This window comes from Stegodyphus dumicola, chromosome 8 (genome assembly GCF_044657685.1).
Source record: "Stegodyphus dumicola isolate Sdum_Otavi_A_Nest chromosome 8, ASM4465768v1".
Lineage (NCBI taxonomy): Eukaryota > Metazoa > Arthropoda > Arachnida > Araneae > Eresidae > Stegodyphus > Stegodyphus dumicola.
This window is the reverse complement of record NC_140775.1, coordinates 138,416,147-138,440,927: the sequence shown is the minus strand read 5'-3', so window position 1 is coordinate 138,440,927 and position 24,781 is coordinate 138,416,147. Positions and strand designations below refer to the sequence as shown.

General features: G+C 30.3%; 1 protein-coding gene across 12 annotated transcripts in view; it reads right to left on the bottom strand.

The window, feature by feature from the left end:
- Positions 1 to 24,781, bottom strand: part of LOC146995977 (uncharacterized) — a 220,863-nt gene that overhangs the window by 72,113 nt on the left and 123,969 nt on the right. For 2 of the 12 annotated variants that reach the window (XM_085822478.1, XM_085822477.1), the window contains exon 4: positions 13,101 to 13,218. The exons of 8 other annotated variants lie outside the window; for them this stretch is intronic. In XM_085822478.1, the coding sequence (XP_085678604.1) occupies positions 13,101 to 13,218 (118 nt within the window). Of the gene's footprint in view, positions 1 to 6,038; positions 9,581 to 13,100; positions 13,219 to 24,781 lie in introns of those variants that run through there. 2 more of the 12 variants (XM_085822476.1, XM_085822475.1) reach the window with 2 other exon arrangements.

Below are 24,781 nucleotides of genomic sequence, written 5' to 3'. Positions count from 1 at the left end.
CCGCTGTTCTCTAATGTATCTCCTAAATCTAGATTTATTAAAAGGAATGTGTTGAAAACTTTATAATTATATTGCTGAGTGCTTACGGGTTCGTTACGAAATGAATGCACACGTCCGATGAATAATGAACAAATTTATTATTATCACAACAAAAATGTTTAAATTTTCTCAAATATTCTTGCAATATTACAATATATCACAGTAGATATCTTTTAACTACTAAAACGTTCAAAAGAACTTAATTATAAACAGCTAAAGAAAGCTAATCCGCAAATTCGCTACAGTCAACAAGAGCAGTTTTCTAAACAACAACAGACTAAGTAAGTAAATGCGAACTGAGAGGTTTTCCTCCTTTTATAAGATTTTAAAATCGTTTGCGAGAATTTTCTAGTAATTTCTCGAAATCAAAAAGAGATATTTATTAAATGTTTCATGCACGCGCTCTTGTGTTTTAATTTTTCGGCTTAGCTTTCTTTTAATATTCGTCACGCGCTGCACTGCGCTGAAAATAAAACCATTTAATTTATAATTGAACTAACATTAGATTTTTAAATACCAAATTTATAACAATATTTACGACTGTGGTATATAACAGTGTGTTTATTCTTTGGTGTTGTATAAAGATTTCTGCTAAAAACATAAAATATAAACTTGTTAACCTTCTGTTTATAATTTTCAGAAGATGCTTTACATGCAAATTACTATATGTTGGAAATGCGCCATCTTATGGATCAAATCTTCCGCTTTTGACACATAATATAAATTATTGCAGTTTCGTTTAAACAGACATTCTTGCAGGAAACAAAAACTGCTTTTAAATGTCAAAGAACATTTTTGTCGTATCTTTGAAAATAATTTTTGTTAGGGAAAAGATTTTTAAATCGTGACTTCTGCATCTTCTGCACAGTTTCGTCCAAAAATGTAAATTTTTTATGCTTTAAATATCTGAGTAATGAATCCATAACTTTAAATGCTGGCCTTTGCTGAAAAACGCAGATTTCATCTATAACGAACTAACAGTAGCTTATGTTAGTTAAATTATTAAATGAAATTTTACGGTTATGAAAGACAGATTTGATCAAACTGTGTTGAAATATGACTATCTGTTTTTTATGTTAATTAGACGCTGTTCTCCAAAAAAATCGAATAATATTTCTCGTGCATGAATTGTTCTTTTATAAACGGTTAGTTCAAAAGAAAGTTTTTTCATTTTAGCTGTTCAGCTGTATGCATTTTAAAAATGCGTTAAGGAAAGATTTCGGCATCTCCTGGGCTATTTCTCTCGTTGTTTGAGCCGTGTTTGGCACGCAGTATTCGGTGTTAAATTATTTGAATACGGCTAAGCAAACGACTGCTATTTTCATAAGAGATAGTGATGCCTTCCTGGCGAACCTTCTAACGAAACATTTCTGGTATTCTCCCTGCATAAGAGGAAATCAACCAATCAGCTATCCTTTCGCCTGGGTTCATGCCATGATCGGTTTTCTATGAGTTTCGAGACATCGAACACATCTAGCGGTATTATGCCATGCTTTCTGTGTGTGCCCGTATCACTGGCATTTAAAACATTGCACAGAACCGGGCTGAGATCTATATCCGACAATTTTGATACGCATATCCATTATATGTGTAACTTGATGAATTCTCTTTCCGTCGGGACCTCTAGGGATTTCTAGATAAAATACAGGCTGAAATGTTGGGACGCTTTCTCATTCTCTGTAGTTGCTGGCATTTTATTACTTTAATGTTAAGGTTTAAGAGCTCTTGTTTGGCGTCTTCGACCGGCATTTCAAGGGTCAGTCCTTTAATAAGGGTTTTATGGTTCTTTCTTATTTTAGGAGAAAAGTGTGGAGTTCGATCTTTTCCTTAGTGATTTTTTTCTTGAACACTTGGAAAGTCGTCTGCAGTGTAAAGCTGAAGTTTTAAAGTATCATCTTCTTTCTTACATTCGAGTTTTGTAACTCCGAGCTTTTCTTTAATTTCCTTTCTTATTTGTAACCAGTTAACATTGCTAGTTATGATAATTGGCGATATTTTTATGGTTCATTTTTAAAGCTTTGTGAGCTGGAATTACTTTGAGTGTTGCTATTATTATTTTGTGTGACAGGAGTACTGTCATTATCCATTTGATCAAGGTTTTGATTTCCATTTAAAGTGCTAATTGGAAGACTCATTACATTGACTACCCGCTATGTTTTCTTGCGCGTTTTGATGGCTTTACCGTTTGCTGTTGTTATCCTTATTTCTGTTTAATTCCTGGGTGTTAAGTTTGATGATTTCCATAATAGAATTTTGGCGTTTTTGAGTTTCTTCTTCAAGAGGGGGCAAATATTTTGCAAAATTCTCTAATAAATCTTCGGTAGGTTTATTCAAAGCTGGACACTTTTGTTTTGTTGCAATTCGGTCTCTTTCTAAAATAGTGACTATTTTCGCTTTAGATTTATCGTTGGCCCAATTTGGGTCTGATTTCAATTTTTGCAGTGAGTCATTTATTTCAGATGCTCGTAACGGTGCTTCGCGTTTAGTCTTATTTTCATTACTCATATTATTTGCGGTCGAATGAGTGGAGTGTTCAGAGTCATCGGTTCTATTTGCCCAACTAGTAGTTGACATTTTAGATGGCAAGTAGCATTGCGAGAAAAATCACTCTTACAAACCGAAGTGAAGATGCAACACGAAAATTCCCAATAATTTAAATTTTACTAACTGATAAGTATAAGCATTCATAATAATATTCGAATAATATAATGTTATTTATACTGTAATAAATAATATAACGTCATTTATGTAGTTTTATTACAATTTACAAAATTACTATATTATGAAGATTAGTTAAAATTTTAAAATTGTAATATTCTGAATGAAACCAAATGTTCTCATATTTAAACATGCTTTTAATTTAGCTTCATTTAAACTCTAGATATTTCTTTCTGGTACTTGTATTTTAATTTTGGATAACATCCAATCTGGAACAAAACAATGAACTTTCAGAAAAAAAAAGTAACTGTAGTGGAGGACACATCTTTAATTTAAAAAATGTGCAGATACGGAACTATACTCATTATAATAATTTGGAACACCATTTTACAGAAAATCATTGCTACTAGCAAATCCATACAATCAGCTCAATGCAACATATTTAAAGGAGCTGATTTCTTAAAATCTTTAGAAAATTTTATTGCAGGATTCCGTCATGAATTTTTTAACATAAAAGAAGAAGAAACTTCTATAACATCTCTGACATATCAAAAGCGGAATCGCAGACCACAAATAAAGAAAATATTTTTGACAAGATTATTGAAGAATCGAAATCACTTTCACAACATGAAGACTTTATTTTTAATTCTTTTATTGTTATTTGTGAAAATATATTAGAGGAACAATATAATAGCTCACATAAATAACACAGAAAATTTTAAAATATTCTTTTAAATTTTTCGAGTTAAGAGCAAAAAGTCTGCACGGAAAAATTAAAATATTTATAAAGGTGATATAAGTGTTATACAATTTGATGATGAAGTACGACAATTTTTATGATTTTTAAAGAAAGATGAAGACATATTTAGTTCTGCCACAGAAGTACACACTGCCCGAGAAATGTCATGAACTTTTCCCAATGTATTATTTTGGAAATTTTCTTGACCATTACAGTTTCCAATGCATCAGGAAAAAGATCTTCCTCTGTTTTAAAAACTATTTAAGAAGTACGAAGTGGGAAGAATGATTAAACAGTACACCTATATTATATATGGAACAAGAAGTGCTAAATGATATCCATACCTCGAAAATATTTGACGAATTTACTACAACAAAAATCAAAAAAAAAAATTACTAAAAACTTTGTTTAAAAGTTTTCTAATTTAATAATCAATTATATTAATTTAAAAATATTTCAGAAAATGTTTTAATATTCATTAATAAGATTTGTCGTAACTAAAGGTAATTTTTAATTTCTAAACTATGAATGCAAGACTTAAAAAATTTTCTTGTGGATTTACAATTTAATAAGTGGGATGTAGAAAATATGAAATTATGGATTACTCTGCAGTTTGAGATATCCTTTGTTATTGCATAACAGCGGCATTAAAAGGTTATTTGTTTTACATTAAATTTCAGTGAAGGTTATTCAGTTCAATTAAAAGTTATTCCTTCGTACTAAAATCCAATGCTTTATGTAATATTTCTGTTAAAACGGCTTATGAATGTACCCAGAAGGGATTAACAGAATTTGAAAACATTATTATCTTTTCAGTAAACACTGTTCTTTATATAGTATGCTATGTGAATTAATAACCAATATTGTGGAATTTAATTAGGAACATATTTTATGCGTTTTGATTAATGAAACTGGTATATCATGAATAGGGTAAAAATTGACAATTTATATAAAGTTCACATAGAAGCAGATAATAAAACAATGAATGCAGCAGACAATTTATATTTTGAGAAAATGTGGGACAAACGAGCAGTGAATTTGAAGAAGAGTTGAAATGTATGTAGTGTTTAATGAAAGAAAAATATTTAAAACTCAGCATGTAAAAACAAAGTTCTGTATGTTCAGCAGAAACAAAGAATAATATTTTGCTGTACTTTCATTTATCAGGTAAATATTTTAATAAAAATCTGTAGATTAAATTCAGTATTAATGTACTGAAACAAATTGTTGGAAGAAACAGGACTCCTGCAAAATTTATTTTCTAAATGTAATAATTTTTTATGTACAAAAACAATGAAAATCAAGCAAAATTCATAATGATGCTTATATTATTAGGTCAGTTATATTTTATGCAGAAAGATCTAAATATGCCTTTTTTAAGTTCATTATTTTATAAGTCAATCTGAGGTACTGAACAGTTTGTTAAAAGATGTAGTTTTATATTAAATATGCACAATATTCAGATGTTCTCAATAACAAGTAAGTAGATATATGTCGGAACTTAGGAAAAGAATGAATTAAAAAATTAAATCTTTTAATAAAACAGACTATATTTACAAAAAGGTACTCATTATAATGAGTCTTTGCAACAATCCCAAAAAAAGGTAATTACAAAACTAATAAGGAATTCGTTTTTCAGTAATTGAGCAAAAATGGTATGTTTAGTACGTCATCACAATACCATATAGTTACAACCTAAGATCGTATGTTTTTTCAAAAGAATGTGGTATGGAAAGATGCGAAAGCAATATCTTTGCATGAAATTACATGAAGTTGCGATGGTCGCAGAAGCATGGAATTTTGCGGACTTCTGGACATATTAAAGATGACATAATGTTGCGACTTTGCAACATTATGCACAATGAGATTGCTGTGTCACTACAACATCAGCATGTAACTTTTGATATGAGAAATCAATCAGAAAACACGATACTCCTCATATTTACTTCATAACTTGGTAACCTTCTAATGGAACGACAGTATTTGCCATGTCATCTGTATCAGCTTTCTCAATAACAAATGTGCAGAATTCAAACACATCACATTTACATGATATTAGGACTCAGAAGATTGCATTAAAAGGCTCTATTATTAATTAGTTTCTAGCAATAAGATGCTCTTCTATATGAATATAGGTTTCTACTTAATTAAATTTGGGACTGAAAACAAACAGATTAAAAATTTTTAAATAATTAACAGTCTTCTTTTAAATACATATATAGTAAGTGGTTCCCTTAAATTGAGAAAATGATAGATGACACAGATGCAGTTCTTTTTGCAGTAAATTGTGTTTCCTGGTTTTGCTTTAAGCAATTAAGACAGACACTTATTTTTGCTACTTTGTGAATTAGATAAAAATATATAATTAACACAAATATTTCTAATTTGAATGAACATACATTCAAAGTAATTATTTATTAATTTTTTTAAAAAATTTTTAGATATTCAATCTTCAAGGTGCATTTAAACATTCAAAGCAATAAAAAATTATTTCTATTCTTAAGGCTATATAAAAAGTAGAAGTGCAGTAGAAATTGGTAAAAGCATTTACTGCTCTCTATATACTCTGCGAAATAGATGAAAATATGATGATGTTACTTACCATCCTGATACCTTACTAAGTGTCTATTACTGGCCACAGTCTTGGACATCTTCTTATAGACAAGATAACTTCCAACTCCATCCCACTTGTGAGAGAATCAACTTCTCGTAACAGAAAACTTCTCCAAAAAAGACTTCCTGTTCTGTACCGACTTTCATTACAGTAATTAACAGATTATGTATCTTACAGTGGCCATTTGTTTTAGATTAGTGTTAACTCGATATGGTAGCTATGGGCTGCAAAGTGAATTTTCACTCAGAAAGTTTCAGACTTTATACAGAAGAACTGCATATTACATGCAAAGTGCCACAAGATTTTATATATATAATATATGTAGATACAGTAGATGTGCAGTATCCCAGTAAGACCAATGAGAGATGCTTCTAGCTGCTAAGGTAGATTTAATAAGGCAGGTAATATTTTGGGTATTTAAAGTACATTATATTAATCAGTGGGTAACTGTTATTTTTGAAAATACAACGATTTCAAGCAATATAATGACAAAAAGAGATAACAATATCTTTATTAAAAACTTTTTCAGATTAACCAGTAACAAATCATTCAAGCTTACAGTGTTAGGGTGATGTTTCTAATGAGATAATTCGGAACTTATATTCATTGCATGTAGAAGCTTCTACAAGAGAACAGTTGTTTTAATATTTATTTTGTGTCAAAACGTAGGCTCCAATACTCATTATTTATGGTCTCAGAAAGTAGCTATTGACATTCCTTATGTGACAGCTTCTTAGAATTTAAGTAATAGATGTGCTTCATTAGAAATTTGTAATACTGAGCATGAAAAGAGACCTTAGCGAAAATGCCAATGTATTTCTAATACAAGTGCAAATAAAATTGCTTCTTATCAATGTAAAGGAATAAATTATGTTTATTTGTTTAAAGAATGGGTACCATTAAAATATTTAAATTTAAGGAATTAGATGTAACAGAGGGAAAGATAACATAAAAAATATATAATCCATGCTTTAATTGCCTCTGTGGTACTTAACATACTTGCATTAGTTTTTCGAAATTTAAGTAATACACACTGCTACATGAGAACAGTAAGTCAGTTTTTTTACAGCTGACTTAAATCCAGTTGTGATCTCAAATTCTTATAATTTAAAGCTTAACATGGAAAAAGTAAGAAGTATTGTTTCCCACTGCAATCATTCAAGCACTTGATAGAATGGGAAACCAGCACAGTTGTTCTGTTCTGCATACTGGTAATGAATGCAGCTTTATTTTGGAGTCTTGTACACTGAAGTTACCACTGAAAAGAAGTTATGCTCTATCTACTGTTTATCCAGATGTGCTTTTCCGCTCATGATTCTAAAATTTCATTCTGCAAGAGAGTGTTATGCTAAATAAGTTACCTCTCCTCTTCCACCGAGGCATACGGATCATAATATTCTGTCATCTGAAGATTCTGTTGTTAGCTGATATTGAATATAGTGAGAAAAATTGACATTTTTATTGGCAGTTATAATGGATTTGCCTTTTGTTGCCAGGTATAAATAAAAATTCAGTAGTGGCACAACACACATATTTTGGTTGAGTACTTTCTGGAAGAATTCGAAACACATTTCGTGATAATGAAACCGCAATTGCACTAGACAACTTTTGGACTGAGTTAAACACTGACAAAGCCCTGAAGTGGTTTTGGGAAACTAGTGAGTTACTTCAAAGGGTTACAGTGCTAGCACACAAAGAGAAATATCATCTAAAGCTTTTCAAAGTGAATTCTGATTAGACTCTTCGTGAAGCTTCCGTTTTGAGATTCTGCTGAAAATATGAGAGAATATAAAGAAGTGGCAATTTCACACTTAATTGCCATTGATCACAAATTTAAGTGAAATCCTAGTTTGTAAAAAGGTTATAAAGAATACATGTCCGATTATGAAAAACTGAGTCTATGAGTCTAGTTAATTTAACACACAGGTTTACCTGATAATGCATAATACATTCCTCAACATTCTGCATTTATACCAAATAGTGCTATGGTTTTTCTAAACCTAATATAAAGGAAAGTCTTTGAATTCCATATTATTTGTAGGACTAACTATCAAGTGGAATTAGTTTTGGTACTTGGAAGTTTCATAATACATGTTGTAGTGTTTATGTCTGATACTGCCGAATTGTATGAGCACATTCTTATAGCTAAAGAAGGTAGAAATGCTTCGCAGAACAGAAGCATGGGATCGATTAATCATGGTAACTTATTTCATGCCTCCTTTTCATTTTTGCCAATGATACTTTAAAACAATTGCAGTGAGTGGGGGAAAAAGATTCAGAAGTATGGGATCGATTAATCATGGTAACTTATTTCATGCCTCCTTTTCATTTCTGCCAATGATACTTTGAAACAATTCCAGTGGATGGTGAAAAAGATTCGCCACGCATCAGAGATAATAAGAAATTATTTCTATGCGATGATCTTTTCTTTAGATTGAAAAGCACTGAAAAGGCTTTTGATACTTGTAGGCAGTTTATATATTGGAAGCTACGAAACAGGTGACTAAAGAAATTAAGGAACCAAAGAAGTGGTTTAAACTAAGGAAATGGTGAACCAATTAGCTTTTCCTAAAGCCAATATTTGTTGAACCAGGAAACTGGTTCTCTCAATGTGCAAATTATGCCTAATAAATTGTCTAAATTGTTGAAATTATAATCTGATTCAACATTATTATATAATGGGATTAAGACAGTCTTGGCTGTTGAAGAAAATTACAATTACAATCATCGGAGATTTTTTAACCTTTCAATAGCTGTAAAAGCGATGGAGATTACGTATCGACATCTTTGGATTTCCGATAGTGATTGGTATGATCTGGTTCCTAATAGTATTAATGAAAAATGGATAAAGTTTCAGTATATTAAAATTCCTAGATGCATTCACTTCCAGACAATGCAGTTGAGATACATTTCGTAATGCATCAGATTTTGCATACCAAAAAGTGATTAATTATAACAGCAAGAACTTAATATTACAATAGCTGTCATAACTACAGTTATTCTTCTTTTCTTAGATTAGAACTGAATGCTATCAAAGTTTGTTGGTTCCATTCAAAATATTCTGAGTTACTATAAGTTTCAAATCTTTGCATGGTATGTTGTTGCACTAATAAGGTTATCATCACCTTGTCGCAGATGGAAAACATTTACTGTTAACTGAAGTACGGAAATCTCGGAGTTTTACTGAGGTCTCGATCAGAATTACATTCCATCAAAATTATACCCAACAGACCTTGCTTCCTGGGGAGTCTGTTAGAAAAGCTCAAAATAAACTGACTGTGGTGGTAAAAGAGGCCCCTTGAATTTGACTGAGTTTTGAATTCTGTAACATCACTGAGGATCAGATGCATTGATTGAAAAGAGAACTAATACCATACTTTCATGACACAGTTTAAAAATTGAAACTTTAAGTACTTTCTTAAATAGCACAGCTCCCTTATCGAAAAGATACAAAACTGTTTGCCAAATTTCAAGGGTGAACATTTCCCTATAACTCTTTGGAATGTAGAAAAGTATCAAGGCATTATTTAGTATTGTGGGTATAGTAAGTGCATTTTAAAGATGGCATACAATTATTAAGTTGCAAGAAACCTTTGAAAATTATAGTGTTCGCAGCATCAAATAATTTTTTTGAAGATAGCCTCCTACAAGTGGCAGGTTGTATTCAGCATACTAGAATAAATTATAATGCTAACCATTCATTTATTATTCAGTTTCCTAATAGACTGGATGAACTCTTGATTGAGCTGAATGAAATTCCATATGCAAGTTGTATAGTGGTAAATTCCATTTTAAAACACAACTGTTGTATCAATGGAGCAAAGAAAATTATTAAAAGTTTCAAAGCAAAATGCATAGTTTGCAAATTATAAGGGCCATTTGCTAACTGTAGTATTAATTATACGGTCCCAATGACTTAAAATTTAACTAAGGACATGGTAAATGGACTGCTAACAGCTATGCTGTATTACAGTCAAAAGTCCTTAATTCGGACACCCTATAAATCCGGAATGATCTATAATCCGGACCTCAAAGCTAAAAACTTTCTGCGCATGCGCATAAGCGTTTAAGCGTGCGCGTAAGACCTTTACGACTGCGCATTTGCGTGTGCACAAGCGCAGAATACGTTTTCACTGCGCGTTTAATGTATAACGGACGGTATAAGCTCAAATTATCTAATTGTCTATTTCAGTTAATGTTGATGATTGCGTTGTTCCTTAATCTTCGAATTGGATCCGGCTTATTATTTTTTACAGACTGTAAGAGCAATTTTATAAAAGTAAGCTTGAACTTTCGATTATGTCAAATAGAATTTCCGATGCTGGAGCTCCCAAAGGATCTACGAAAACGAATGTATGTTTCGATGTCCATGAAACAAAATGTGGAATTGCTCCAAAAAATGGATAAAGGCATATCCTTTGTTTATTTAACCGTTCGGAAATCTGTTTATCAATTTCACGCTGCTCTGCGCGGGGGGGAAGGGGGAACGTGGCGGCGCGCAATGAACTGGAAGTTGATATGTCAACATTATCGTTATCTTCAGGGCAGATGTTTTTATTTTATTCGGCTTATAATTCCTTATTAAATGTAGTATTTCATCTCAATGTACTTCGTCTTTGATATGATTTAAATCAAATTCCTGGTCATTACAAATATCACGAATACAAATTAAATAGTTTTCTGGTTGCAATTTTCTAATTTCGGCTATGCATAATGTATGCTTTACGCATGCGCGCGTTGAAAGAAATGTTTAATAAAGTAAACAAATAAATATTAAGCTTTTTTTTTTGTAAATTTTGATACCCTTTAGATCATAATTGCTCATTATTTTATAAATTACTGTTTTATATTTTTAATTTTATAATTTCTGCATGCCATCTTACCAGATTTAAACTGATGATCTATAATCCGGAAAAATCAATAATCCGGAATCACCGAAGTCCCGACGAGTCCGGATTAAAGACTTTTGACTGTATTCGTTTGCATGGCAACAACAGCTAGCTAACAACAGCTCACCAAGAAGCTGTCTGAGATTTAACAATTGACTGTTGCATTCAAGAGGTTTGCTGCAAGCCAAGGCATACCTGACACATTTAATGTGATAAGGAAGTAACTTTATTGCAGCAAAGAGAAAACTGAATGAACTTTGAAAGAATTACGAGAAACTACTACAAGTGTTTCTGAATGTGATTTTATCAGGCCTCACACCTTCATTCCAAGAAGTTTCTGTTGCAGAAAATAAAGCTCTGGAAGAGATGCTTGCAAATGCTGCAATCCAGATGAGTATGGTCAATCTTGGAAATTGGGGATATCATTCTGCTAAAAGGTGACACTTTCCCAGCTACACAGCCATTACAAAGAATAGTAGAGGTTTATCCAGCACAACATGGACTTGTTTGTGTTTGTAACAATTACTGCTCATGTTTTATTTCAAGCAAGTTAATTCTCCTGCCTACATTCACATTTCCTGTGATAAGGAAGTAACTTTATTGCAGCAAAGAGAAAACTGAGTGAACTTTGAAAGAATTATGAGAAACTACTACAAGTGTTCCTGAATGTGATTGTATCAGGCCTCCCCTTCATTCCATGAGGTTTCTGTTGCAGAAAATAAAGAAGATGAAGAAGAGAGATGGCACAGTGAATGCTTGCATATGCTGAAATCCAGATGAGAATGGTCATTCCTGGAAATTGGTGATATTATTCTGCTAAAAGGTGACATTTTCCCAGCTACATGGCCATTAAAAAGAATAGTAGAGATATATCCAGCACAACATGGACTTGCTCTTGTAAGCTCAAGTTTTATTTCAAGCAAGTTAATTAAGAATCCACTTCTTCAGGACAGGTGTGATGGCTGTGTGCCACATGGGATCTGTGTTTTTACCCACATTTGCAGCATATTACAAGTGATGAAGATGGCTCATTACTGCCATGTCAAATAGCCACGTCATCATAGCAGTGCTGCTGTATTCTCCGGACTGATTTACACTTTCGGTCATGCAGTGCTGCTGACTGTCCATTTATTCCACTTTACATTGTGTTAATAAATGTTCTTTTTTATTTTATAGCATTTTGTAACCTGGTTTATATTTCAAAAATTCTACATCCATCATAATTATTACATTCAGATACCAAAACATTGCAATAAACTCTCAAGATAATTGGTAAACTGGTGATTGGTAAACAAGATATGTAGATAATTGGATATCATTAGCTATCATGAATATTTATATATTCAGTGAAGAGATGTTGTTGAAAAGGTGAAACAAATTATGAATTCCTGTATTTCTTTTATGACAGCAGCAAAATAAATTTTTACATTTTTATTTAATTTAATTTTATAATTACATATTTCAAAATATCAACTATTTAATAGACAAATCTTTTCCTTTAATACATATTAAGCAGTTTAAAATGATTGTCGTCTCAGAATTTCATATTTATGCTTAATCTCATATTATTTTAATTGAAAAAAGAATTAAAAATTTGTTAAAAGACTATTCATTATTAAAGTCTCTCAACAATAAAATTCCAAAACTTGTCTCAAGACAGAACTAACAATATTTTATTCTACTAGATATGCAGTCCTCTGTCCATGAGGTTGCCTTTGATGTATTAAATTTTATTGTCATTTTGATTATTTAAAATTGTCATTAGTATTTCATGTACAAAGTAACATACGCATTGAAGCATAGTTCATTCCAATAAGTATCAATTTTTAAATGTTCAATTATATTCTGCCTATTTTCTATTCTTATTACTGAATTAATAATATTTATCCCTCCTTATTTAAGCCTTCTGCTCAAAATGTATAAATTTATGCAAATATGATACATTTTGGTATAATTAATATTTTTGGCAAAACATGCACTTTTCAATCATATTTTTGGCAAAACATGCACTTTTGCCAAAAATATGATTGAAATTTACGAGTGCACGTTATACGAGTGCACGACGGATATAAAAATAATAAATTAAAAATATGGAAAAAAATCGGCATACATAAGTTACATTTTTGTGTTTACTTATACTGTTTTAAAAGAAATGACATACCTCTTAAATTTAAAATCTTTTCATTATCGGATAGCATAAAATGTTCAACATGCTGGTATTCCGTTATATCCTCAGGCACATCATCGATTTCTGTTTTATCTTCACCGTCACTGCAAATCTGGTACATAAACAAACATCATTGTTGGTGAATCATTATCATTCACCAACACCAAACACCCTTGCTGCAGCACAATTTCCATTTTCTTTCACAAACTGAATGACTTTGCATTTAAAACTAGCAGTGTGTTTTTTGCAGGAACCATATTTACTACTAAAATTAACACAAGATCAACTGTATTTCAACTAAAACCTTCGATGTTCACTTGAAAATCACAGCTTCACAGAAAGAGAAAACATCTGAAATCTAATTCCATGACTTCTTTCGTGTTGGAAGTGCATTCTTTCTCCAGATTATATCCACCTTCTCTCGAAACCCTACCATAGCATTCTTTTGGACATTTGCATTGAATCCATCCTCTTTGCAGGAATATTTACTCCCTCAAGCATTTAACCCACACACATATTGTTCCTCTTAAGACTTGTCAATGCAGTACATTATTGTTCGAATGGCGCGTTATACAGATATACAAACAAAAATTTAAAAATCTAGCGTAAAATTATAGATGCACATTATACACTGGTGGGCGTCCCACGCCGAAAAATACGGTAATTAATATGCAGTAATCTTTGACTTAAATCAGCAACCATAGAGAGCAAATATTTTTTATTTATAATTTAGAAAAAGTCATTTTAAAAGTTTATTCATTTTGTTTACTTATTTATATTTTAACTATATAATTTTTCAGCGGACATTTAAATATTTTCAACAATATAAATTTCAAACATAGCTTTTTATTAGAAAAGGTGTTATTCCTGTGAAAGCCAGAAACAAAAACACATAATAACTAAAGTTATTAAATATATAACTGTTGATTTGCCTTGAGGGGTTGTAGGATGAAATATTCATATCAGAACATTTATTCATATATATTAGAACAGAACTGCATATCAGGTCTATGCATAGAAAAATAAGTTGTTCAAAAATGTCTGCTAAAATCATAGACTTATTTTCATTTTGCAAAATAAACAGTATCACTCACATTAAATATGGGGTGGGGGGAATACATTAAAAATCAAAATAAGAAGAAAAGACTAAAAATAAAAATCGTTTAAGGCTATCTGTACAATTTCCTGAGATTTTATACACAGAATATAAAAGCTTTCACTTATGAATCTGTGATTTTAGAACCTCTCCCTATCATAGAAATACTGATATAACTGCATGCTCTGTTATCTTCAACTATTATGAACTTCATATTCACATGTACTGTAAATAATTTTTAAGATTACTGAACCGTAAGGACAAAGCTAATCATAATAAAGTAACTTGCTATAGTACACAGACAGTAGCTCAGCAAAATGAAAATGATGAATGCAGAAAAAAAGTGTAGAAATTTAAAGTGGGGTAATTCTCATAAGCATAAATATAAAACACAATTTAAAAGCAGAAATTATCAGAGTACTTTTCTTTCAAATAGTTCAAATATAGATCTAAAGTGAAAAAGTCGGATTTTTCATTCACTTCATTGCAACAGAGATATTAAGCTATCAATTTTTTAAAAAAATTACGTAAGAAGGGTTCGGAATGAATGCAACTATTATTTAATAATTAAAATCATTTAAGATTTAATTCTTAAATATCTCATGATTATTCATGCCTCACATGCTATGTGTAAGCCTGGGTAAATGATAACACATGTGAAAACTCAAGCCTAGTTTTGAGTATTTGGTGGAGAAATTAGAAAACTGCTTTAAATTAAATTTATTCTAAAACAAAAATCAACATTTTCTATTAGCAAGTGAATGGATGCAATCCTTCCATAAAATTATTTGTAAAGAAATTTTACAACTTACCAAAATAAATGTTTTAGAAATTTTATAAATTATTCTCCCTATATAAATTAAAAACTGTTGTTTTGAGTTTTATTTCAATAACACCTGCACAATGTTCAATTAAATTATTCCTTCTCCTTGCAAATTCAATTCACAGAATGCCTTTTCATTAGTTAAGCAAAAACGCACATTTTTAAATCTTTATTAAGGCTTATCATTTGTGCCCCAAAATGTTAAATAAAAACAATATGCACATGGAGAGGTAGAAATGATATGTTTAAGACTAAACTAATAAATTATTCCCTTGAAATGATTTATCTGGTATCTCAGTAATATAGTTACACAATTAAAATATATATGAACTAAAAATTAATTCTCTACATCTTAATTCTCATAATTAATAAACTTAATTCTCTTAATTCTCTAAGCTAAAGGGTATTTTTGTGTTTCAGACATTCAAGTTTTAAAACTTTCAATCTAGTTCCTCATGAATATTAGACAAAATATTCGATAACAACATGCAAATAAATTATTTAAAAAGGACAGCATACAGTCCTTCTATAATTAATTTGTTTTTTCATCTAAATTTGTTTGACTTGTCCTTTTCTTGATACATGACACTGACATGATACATGATATTGACTGATGAAAAGGACTGCCTTCATGAAGAAATTTCCAATGCAAAATTGATCAAATTCACAGTACATATCTATGAAGGGAAAAAAGTGATTCCCCTCCTTTCTCACAATTATTTTTTTTTAATAAAATATCATTTTATGACTAGTTTTTCACAAAAACGTATTTTACAACAATTCTTTTACCTTAACTAACCATTTTAAAAAACTTGGATAAAATTATTTTGAAGCATTATTTTCCCCCCTCTCCTGTAGTGAAAATTGCATTTCATCAATTTTATTGTATGAATCGTGCTGATTAAAAAAAAAAAAAAACACATGAAAGATGTTTAGGAACAAAGGAATTGAAGGAAGAAAATTACTTCATGTCTCCCTTTCACCAGGTGCATTATCCTCTGAAGAGAGTTTGATGCACATGCATACTACTCCTCAAAGATTAGCTTTGCCTCCTTACAAAATACTTATTTATAATTAAAATAATATATTTTTATTATTTAATATATAAAATAATATATATTTATTATTTAATATATTATTAATATTAAAATAATATACTGTTTTACAATTAAAAAGTATATGCAGAATGTTTCAAAGCATAATTTGTTTAAAGCTAAACGTTAAGGCACGTAAGAATAAAAAATTATATTTTTCCTTAACACTTAGCTGTGAACTCTACAGATTTCACAGCTAAATGAAGTATTTCAGAATGAAAGACAACAGAAAAGTTTTAAAAAATTCCACATGGTCTTATATTTAAAGGAAAAAATTAACAAAAAAAGTGGATTTCTTTTATCCTGTGCTTTGATTTATCCTGCATAAAAATTCATGGGTTTTAACAAAAAACAATTAATTATAGGTTGAAACACTAATATTAAAATCCTCTTAGACTTCATTTTTTAGCCTAAGATCTTATTTAAAAAAAAAATTAAATACAAGACCTGAAATACTTCTTGAATGCTAAAAATTAGCCCAGCTTTAAAATGCAAAACTGTCATTTCCCATTTGAAATTTTCAGAGAAATGTAGTATTTAATACTATGTAAATTTAAGTTTCACAAATATATAATTACAACAAAAAATATCAAATATATTTCTTATGAAATATGAAATAGATGCAAAGTTTTTCTACGTAATTCTTAGGTAATACATGCATTTCCATAGTAACACAAGGTACCAGGGTTTGGTTTACATAATAACAGACAATTTTGCCAGCCTCCTTAATTTTTTTTCCACAACATATAAAATTTATTTCTGAAGCAATATTTTGTTGTAATAATTTTCAGATATATAAAATAAAATGTTGAGGTAATAAATTTAATTCATATTAACAATTACTGAATATTAGTTATTAATGAGAAATTTTCAAGACAGAAGCAATTCTATGATTAGAAAAAAAAAATAATAAATTGAGAAAAATGTTCCCACACTTCCTGCTTTTTTTAAATAAAACTCTTGGAAATATGAAAAAAACCTTTATTTTGTTAAATAATGTTTACAGATTTAGAAAATAAAAATATATTAATAACTTCTGAATTAATATTAGGAATTAACGTTTCTCAGTAACAGAGAAAATTATAATTAGAAATAATTTTTTTCCACAAGAAATGCTTCTTCTTTCTTTCTTTTTTTTTAAATAGCTGTCATTGTCATACCTACTGTTTAGTGCAAGATATCTTGCATTAAATATATTGAACAACATAAAGCAATTAATAAAATTCAGAATAAATCTAATAATAGCTCTTCGAAAACTGACTGTAATTGTCAAAAAGAATAAATTTTAAAATCTTAAAAATATGTCTTGTGACATACTTTTTTGCATCCATTTTTTTTTTCACAGAAAACAAAAAATTCAGATATCAAATTCAAAAATATCTTCTTTTAACAACTAATTAACATTAGATATTAATTGGAAAATTTCAAGGAGGAGGCAAAAAATATAAATGTAAGAAATATAAAGTATTGAAAAGATTTTTCTCCTTTTTCAAAATATTTGTAAAATAATGCTTCCAAATTAAGAAAATTAAACATTAATGTTTAATTTTCTGTTTGGTTTTAATCTGTATGGCACAATGTTTAATCTGTATGGCACAATTCTGAAATATTGAATTTTAGGAATTATTCATTCTGAATAATAATTCAATTCTCAATATTGAAATTACAAAGCATTATGTTGTTATTTAGTGCTTCTAATTTACACAGAAATGCCAAATGAAGTTGCACTTTTGCAAGCAGAAAAACATGATCAGATATAACAACAAATATCAATAACAAAGACAACATATATCTTGGAGATTTTTTTTTTTTTTTTTTTTTTTTTTTTTTTGTGACAAATTTCATCTTTATCTCCCGATTTCTTAGTTTTCTAAATCAAAATAATTCTAAAAATAAAAGAATTATATATAATTTCATATAATATAAATTTTTAAAATGTTAAAAATTGAAAGTTATTTTAAATATGAATGTTCAGAGCATTAAATGTTTATCAACAGCAGAAAAAGTTAATAAAAATTAATTTCAATATTTAAATTGAAAATTAATCAAGATAAATAAACTTTAAAAAATTGGTTATTTATTAAATACACAAAATTATTTGCCTTCTAAAACATGTTCATCTATTCACATTTCTTTTTTTTAATTCATTTACATAAATTTTCTGTACATGTTTAAACAATACAGATCACTGGGGAGTGATGAATTTGTCACAAACATCAGTTATTTAACACAATACAAAAAGATAATAGATGCAAAAACTCATTGCCATCATGTACCTGTATCAATAAGTATTAAACAAATACTATGGGAGCTCGAAATACATACAGTTTCTCCCACTTAAATACTACGGAATCTCGAAACACAGTTTCTCCTGCTTAAGTAATGTTAGAAATACATTGTGAGTATTTCTGTCAGCAGGAGCAAGGAAACATACATTTGAACAATGCAGACTGCAAGTCCTGAGTTAAATAACAAATAAGTGTTCTCTTTCATAATAAGTGTCCTTGCCTTTCAGGTAGTTAACCTAGAAAGGAACTGCTACGAAAACACACAGTGATCTTACAAACTTAGGCAAATCACAGCTGCAGTGATACTTCGCAGACATTCAGAGTGTTTCTTACGGAGTCTGGCAGTAAAATGTACCTGATTTGATTCCTCTGTTGGGGGGGTATGAAAAATCAATACAGATAGGCACTTCTTGCCTGTTTGCTCAGGAACTGTCCAGGCGAATCATTATTATGGAAATTGTCGACACCTTTACAGTTTTTTCTCGAAACAATTCGCCAAACATAAGTGAACACAATTTTACAGTCTCTAAAATTTTGCACAGAAAGTCCTAAATCGTGGAGGACCTTAAAACCGAAATTTTGGTCAAATTCCTTATTTTCAAATTGTTCGACAAAGTTTGCCTCGATTTTCGGGAGTCGTTTCGATAAAGTCCAAAACTCTAGGCTTTCAGTTGAAGCTGGAATTTTCCCAGCTATGGCTGTGATGGAAAGGACATTTTGTAAAAGTCACCAAATTTGTATGAGTTACATTTTATGCAGGTATTTTGCATCTCCTGGGAACTTGCAGGTACATGATAAGCAGTAAAGACATCCAGAATGGTTAGGACATCCAGTTTGCATATGCCCAAAGTGCTGACACCTGAAACAGCTGCTGGTTGTTTGCTTCCCTGATCTGTATTTTGCTTCTGGTGGAGTCAGAGTTTTCATCCACTGATTAAGCCACATACGACAACCTTAAGTGGAAGTTGTTCTTTTGCACCGAAAGGCACTGACAGCCCGTTCTCTGCTGTGCCAGTCATGGAACATTCAGGAACATTCTCCTAAACATTTACGATTTTGTAGAGTCTCACCTTCTTTGGGAACATATAAAGGTGACACTGCAGAGGAATGGGGGCATCGATATTATTTTTGCCGAAAACAGATTTCTTTCCACATGACTTGAGGTCGCAGGCACATTACGGGAAGCAGACAACATTTCTTTTCCACGGGAGGTGGGACGCTGTATCCAATAAATCCATCTGCCCTAGGCAACAAAAAGAGTTCATAGAAATGTTGAAAGCTCTCATGTCGGAATTGATGCAGTCAAGAAAGAATGCATGATGAAGGCAACAGATTTTACTGTGGTTAAGAAGTTCATTTTTGATTTACAAAAGATCTCTTTTGAAAAGAGAAGCTTTAAAATCATATCACACAGTGTTGGCGCTCAATAACTCTCATCCAGTTTTCCAGACGATGTTGAAGTAGCAAATTCAGTCATAATTAGTAAACTGCTGGAGCTGGCAGTCCTGTGAGGTTGATGATTTCTAACATCAGAAAAAAAAAGTCAAAGAGAGACAAGAATTGGTGACTTAATTTTAATGCACCAGTAATATCTCTCATTTCTGGCTGAGCATAAAAGTTTTTTTTTTTTTTCTCCTTGCGGTCCAAACTTGTGTATTACAGCTCAGCTGATGAGTGTCTAATGCATATATGTGAGGGAATGAGCAGTGTGCCCTATTCAGTGCCCTCCCCCCACCTACTGGAGATGCATAAGCGAAAAAATGTTTTTCACAAATGGTAGCAAATTTATTCAAAAATATGAATAACATTTCAAGTGCATAGAGGATCATTTAAAAGCAAAATGCTTAGATTTTATCATCAAAATATAACATAAGATGAAACTGCAGAATTAAGCAGAATATACTGAGTTAATGTGTAAAACAAATACACAGAAATATAACCTAACATGATGAAAGTTATAACAGATTATGCCAGAATGGGTCAACATAGCCAAGAACTGTGTATAATTTATTCTAAATTACAAATGTTCAATAAAATGAGAAAAATGTATTAAAATACATAAAACAAAATATTTTTGCATGCAAATGTAGTTTGGCTCATCAATATATAAAGAAAAAACAATTAAAAAAAATACTCAGTTCTAATAAAATAGAACTTTTATGGAAAGTTAGCATTTCTGATAAAATATTTTTAGTTGTAAGAGATACACAAAAAATAAAGATGGACATAATTATCTCAATAAAAAGTAAATTTGTTTTTTTATATAAATATAATACAAATGCATGTTAAAATTTCATTCAAAAATTGTATTTATGCATCTTCATAATACAATAATTTCGCTAATTATTTCAAACAATAAAATCTGTTAAATTCACAAATTTTTATAAAACAACCGATTTCCTTAAACAGTCATGTTTCAACTAAGTGCAGTCATGTTTTTATATTTTACAGAATTAGTACATACTGCACATAAAAATAAGAAAATGCACAAATTAAAGCATACAATTTTATTATTTCCACTCCTCATAATAAAATGACATTTTTTTTTTTCAACAAACATTGATATTATTAAATTGATTAAAATTTCCCCAGAAAAGATTTACACATTTCTATATATTGTGCCACGCAAATTTTCTTCCTCTAATAACCTAATAACTGACTTTTCATAAACTACTTTGCATCTATTTAATAATTTTTTAAACATGACGATTTTTTAAAACAAAAATATTTACTCAGAAATTATATGCATAAAGGAAAAGATTTTTACTAAAAAATTATTGTATAGATTTTCAATAGCCTTAACACAATAAACTTTTTCTTTAAAAAATTTTCTATGATGAATTGTATTTAAATATAGTGTCAAGAATTATAACAGTGTGCTTTGACAACTGTTTTAATGCACACACAAATTTAAAATGCCTAAAATGTTGAAATTATATAATTACAGTTTAAGCTTTACACAAAAGACATGCCAACATTTAAAATTTAAATTAATTAAGGATAAAAGGAGTAATTTATAAGTGACTGAATAGTATAAGAGGCTTTCGAATTAAAGTATTAGCTCAATACTCTGAGGTCAGCAAAACCATAGAGAAGGTAGTTTAATAATGTCATGAATAATATGAAATTTTTGTTCCACTTCATGTTTAAAAAAGTGAAATAAAATATTTGAAATAAAAATATATCATCAACCTTCATAAAATTTGTAATAAATTCTCAGATGAATACTTTACTGGAGTAAAACTCAGACAGTCTTGCATATTACAGTCAAAAGTCGTTAATCCGGACTCGTCGGGACTTCAGCGATTCCGGATTATCGATTTTTCCGGATTATAGATCATCAGTTTAAATCTGGTAAAATGGCATGCAGAAATTATAAAATTAAAAATATGAAACCGTAATTTACGAAATAAAGAACAATTATGATCTAAAGGGTATCAAAATTTACAAAAAAAAAGCTTAATATTTATTTGTTTACTTTATTAAATATTTCTTTCAGTGTAAGTTGTTTAAGTTGCTTCGTTTTTTATGTGATAATACATTCTCTTTAATTCCATAAACAGACATAATTTCTTGTTCAGTTACAAAGTTCCGCTGTTCAAGTCCTATAATTGCTGTGTCGAGAATACCGACTAATTTGTCAATCGAAATTTTTTCGTTTTCAATAACCTCTGTCACTTTCTTCGCTATTGGAAGCGAATTATAATGACGAGGCATTTGATTTAAATCATATCAAAGCCGGAGTACATCGAGAGGAAATACCACATTTAGTAAGCAATTATGAGCCAAATAAAATAAAAACATCTGCCCTTAAGATAAGGATAGTGTTGACAGATCAACTTCCAATTCATTGCGCTCCGCGGCGTTAAAGATAAACAAAGTTTAGGTAAACAAACGTTAAAGTTTAGATAAAAGAAGGATATGCCTTTATCCAAAGGATATGCCACGTTGCCCCCCCCCACACACACACGCAGAGCAGCGTGAAATTGATAAACAGATTTCGGAATGGTTAGATAAACAAATCCTTTATCCTTTATCCATTTTTTGCAGCAATTCCACTTTTTGTTTAATGGACTCCGAAAGATACTTTCCCTTTGTATATCCTTTACATATTAGTAAATATATATCAGAAATTATGTTTGACATAATCGAAAGTTCAAGCTTACTTTTATAAAATTGCTCCAATTCGAAGATTAAGGAACAACGCAATCTGCAACATTAACTAAAATAGATAATTAGATAATTTTAGCTTAGCTTATCCCGTCCGTTATACATTAAACGCGCATTCGTAAACGTATTTTGGGCACGCGCACACGCAAACTCGCAGCCGTAAAGGTCTTACGCGCATGCGTCAACACGACGCATGCGCAGAAAGTTTGTAGCTTTGAGGTCCGGATTATAGATCATTCCGGATTACGGGTGTCCGAATTAACGACTTTTGACTGTACTATATTATATTAGCTTTTATAATATTAAAAAATTATATAAGAATGCAATTCATGCATAATAAATTACTTAACCCTTTGCGGCATGGTGGGTCAATATATGTCCCACCTAATTAATATTTATTTTCTCAGTTAGCAATTTCCGTTAGAAATTTTCTAATCTTTTAAAAATAATCTATTTTAGTTATTATTTTTCTCAGTAGATGTTACTACTATACCAGGGCTTAAGTTTATAAGCAAAAAATATTCAAAATAGGATCACAAGAGTGATATCCCTGTATCTCGCATTTTTCAATATTTTAAAAATTTTGGTATACAGTTTATGATATGTATGATACTTTTTAATATTCAAAAGTACTTTATTTTCAAAAATCTTAATTGTATTCAATATTTTATAACATTAATTTTGCAGTTGAAATAAGTGGGTTAAAATTTGTCCCACCACACACTTGAATTTCCGCTCAATAGATGGCAGCACTCACGATTATTTTTTCTTTTCTTTTTTGCATCTACTTTTTTCGTGATTGCGCGCGCTTTTACATCCGTTGTATGCTCTGATGTGCTAAAATGTCTAGGAAAAAATTAACAACTCAGGAAGCTTTGGATCTTTTTGCTGAATTGCCATCTGATTGCGACTCAAATGCTTCAGATGTCAGTTTCTGATTCAGATGAAATTGAAATCCAGGAGAGAATAACTGAGGTTGAAGTTATTGCTGAAGAAGAAAGGGAAGTAGTCATAATTTGTTTCGCTTTTTAAAGACACAGATGCATCTATGCATGTGGCACTGTAAATATGAATCGGAAGTATCTACCCACAAATTTATGTCAAGAGGATATATAGACTTTTCAGTTAGCGATGATTCAATTTATTGCATAAAATGGAAGGATAAAAGATCCGTTTCTATCCTGTCTTGCCTGGAAAAGGCAACTGAAATGAAAGAAATTAATAGAAAGGATAGAGATGGAAAGACAAAAAAAAAAAAAGTACTGTGCCCAAACAGCATTATTTCATACAATAAGAATATGGGATATGTCGACTGATTGATCAACTGAAAGGACTATATGAAATAGACCGCAAAAGCAAGAAATGGTGGCACATTATTTTTTTTTTTTTTTTTTTTTTTTTTTTACTTTTTAGATTCGAGTATAGTAAACACATTTATTCAAGTTTGTTCGCGAACCTGATCATGATGTAAAAACAATGAAAGGTTTTCTTCTCTCAGTTACAGAAGGTCTAATGGCACTTGCAGGCAAGAAAGAGCTGAAAAGAAAACTGAAATCCCCAGTTCAAATAAAACTAAAAACCCGTTCGTACAACCAGAAAAGACACTAAAAAATGTAAGTAAAACGCCAAAGAGAACGAGCAGGAGAAGATGTGCATATTGCAGCATATCGAAAGAATAACGACGAACATTTTGCATGTGTGAAACATGTGAAGTGCCTCTATGCTTACAAAAGAATGAAATAACATGTTTTTCAAAGTTTCATGAAAGTGACTTTTTTTTCAATTTTAGTCATATATAAATGTTTTTGAATCAAGTGCCAATTTTAATATTTTATTTAGTATCATATGTACGAGTATCAAATTTTAATCTTAAAATAATATTCAAGAAAATATTTTCTTTTGTTCCTAAAATTTAAAAATATTAAATATATACTACATGCAAAATGTGCATATGCAAAATTTTACAAGTCATGCATATATGCAATAAGTACAAAATGCATTTTAGTGTGTTTATTATGAATATTTTAGAATGCACGCTTTATTTTGTTTATTCATTCCACATATAATTTTTTTTCCCTGCTATACACCAATATGCTATAAGACATGTGCTAGTTGCATGGTGGGACAAATGGTATCCCACCTTCCACCGTAAAAAATAAAAGCGCAGAATTTTTTTAAAGCCTTAAAGGCACTTAAGTAAGTCC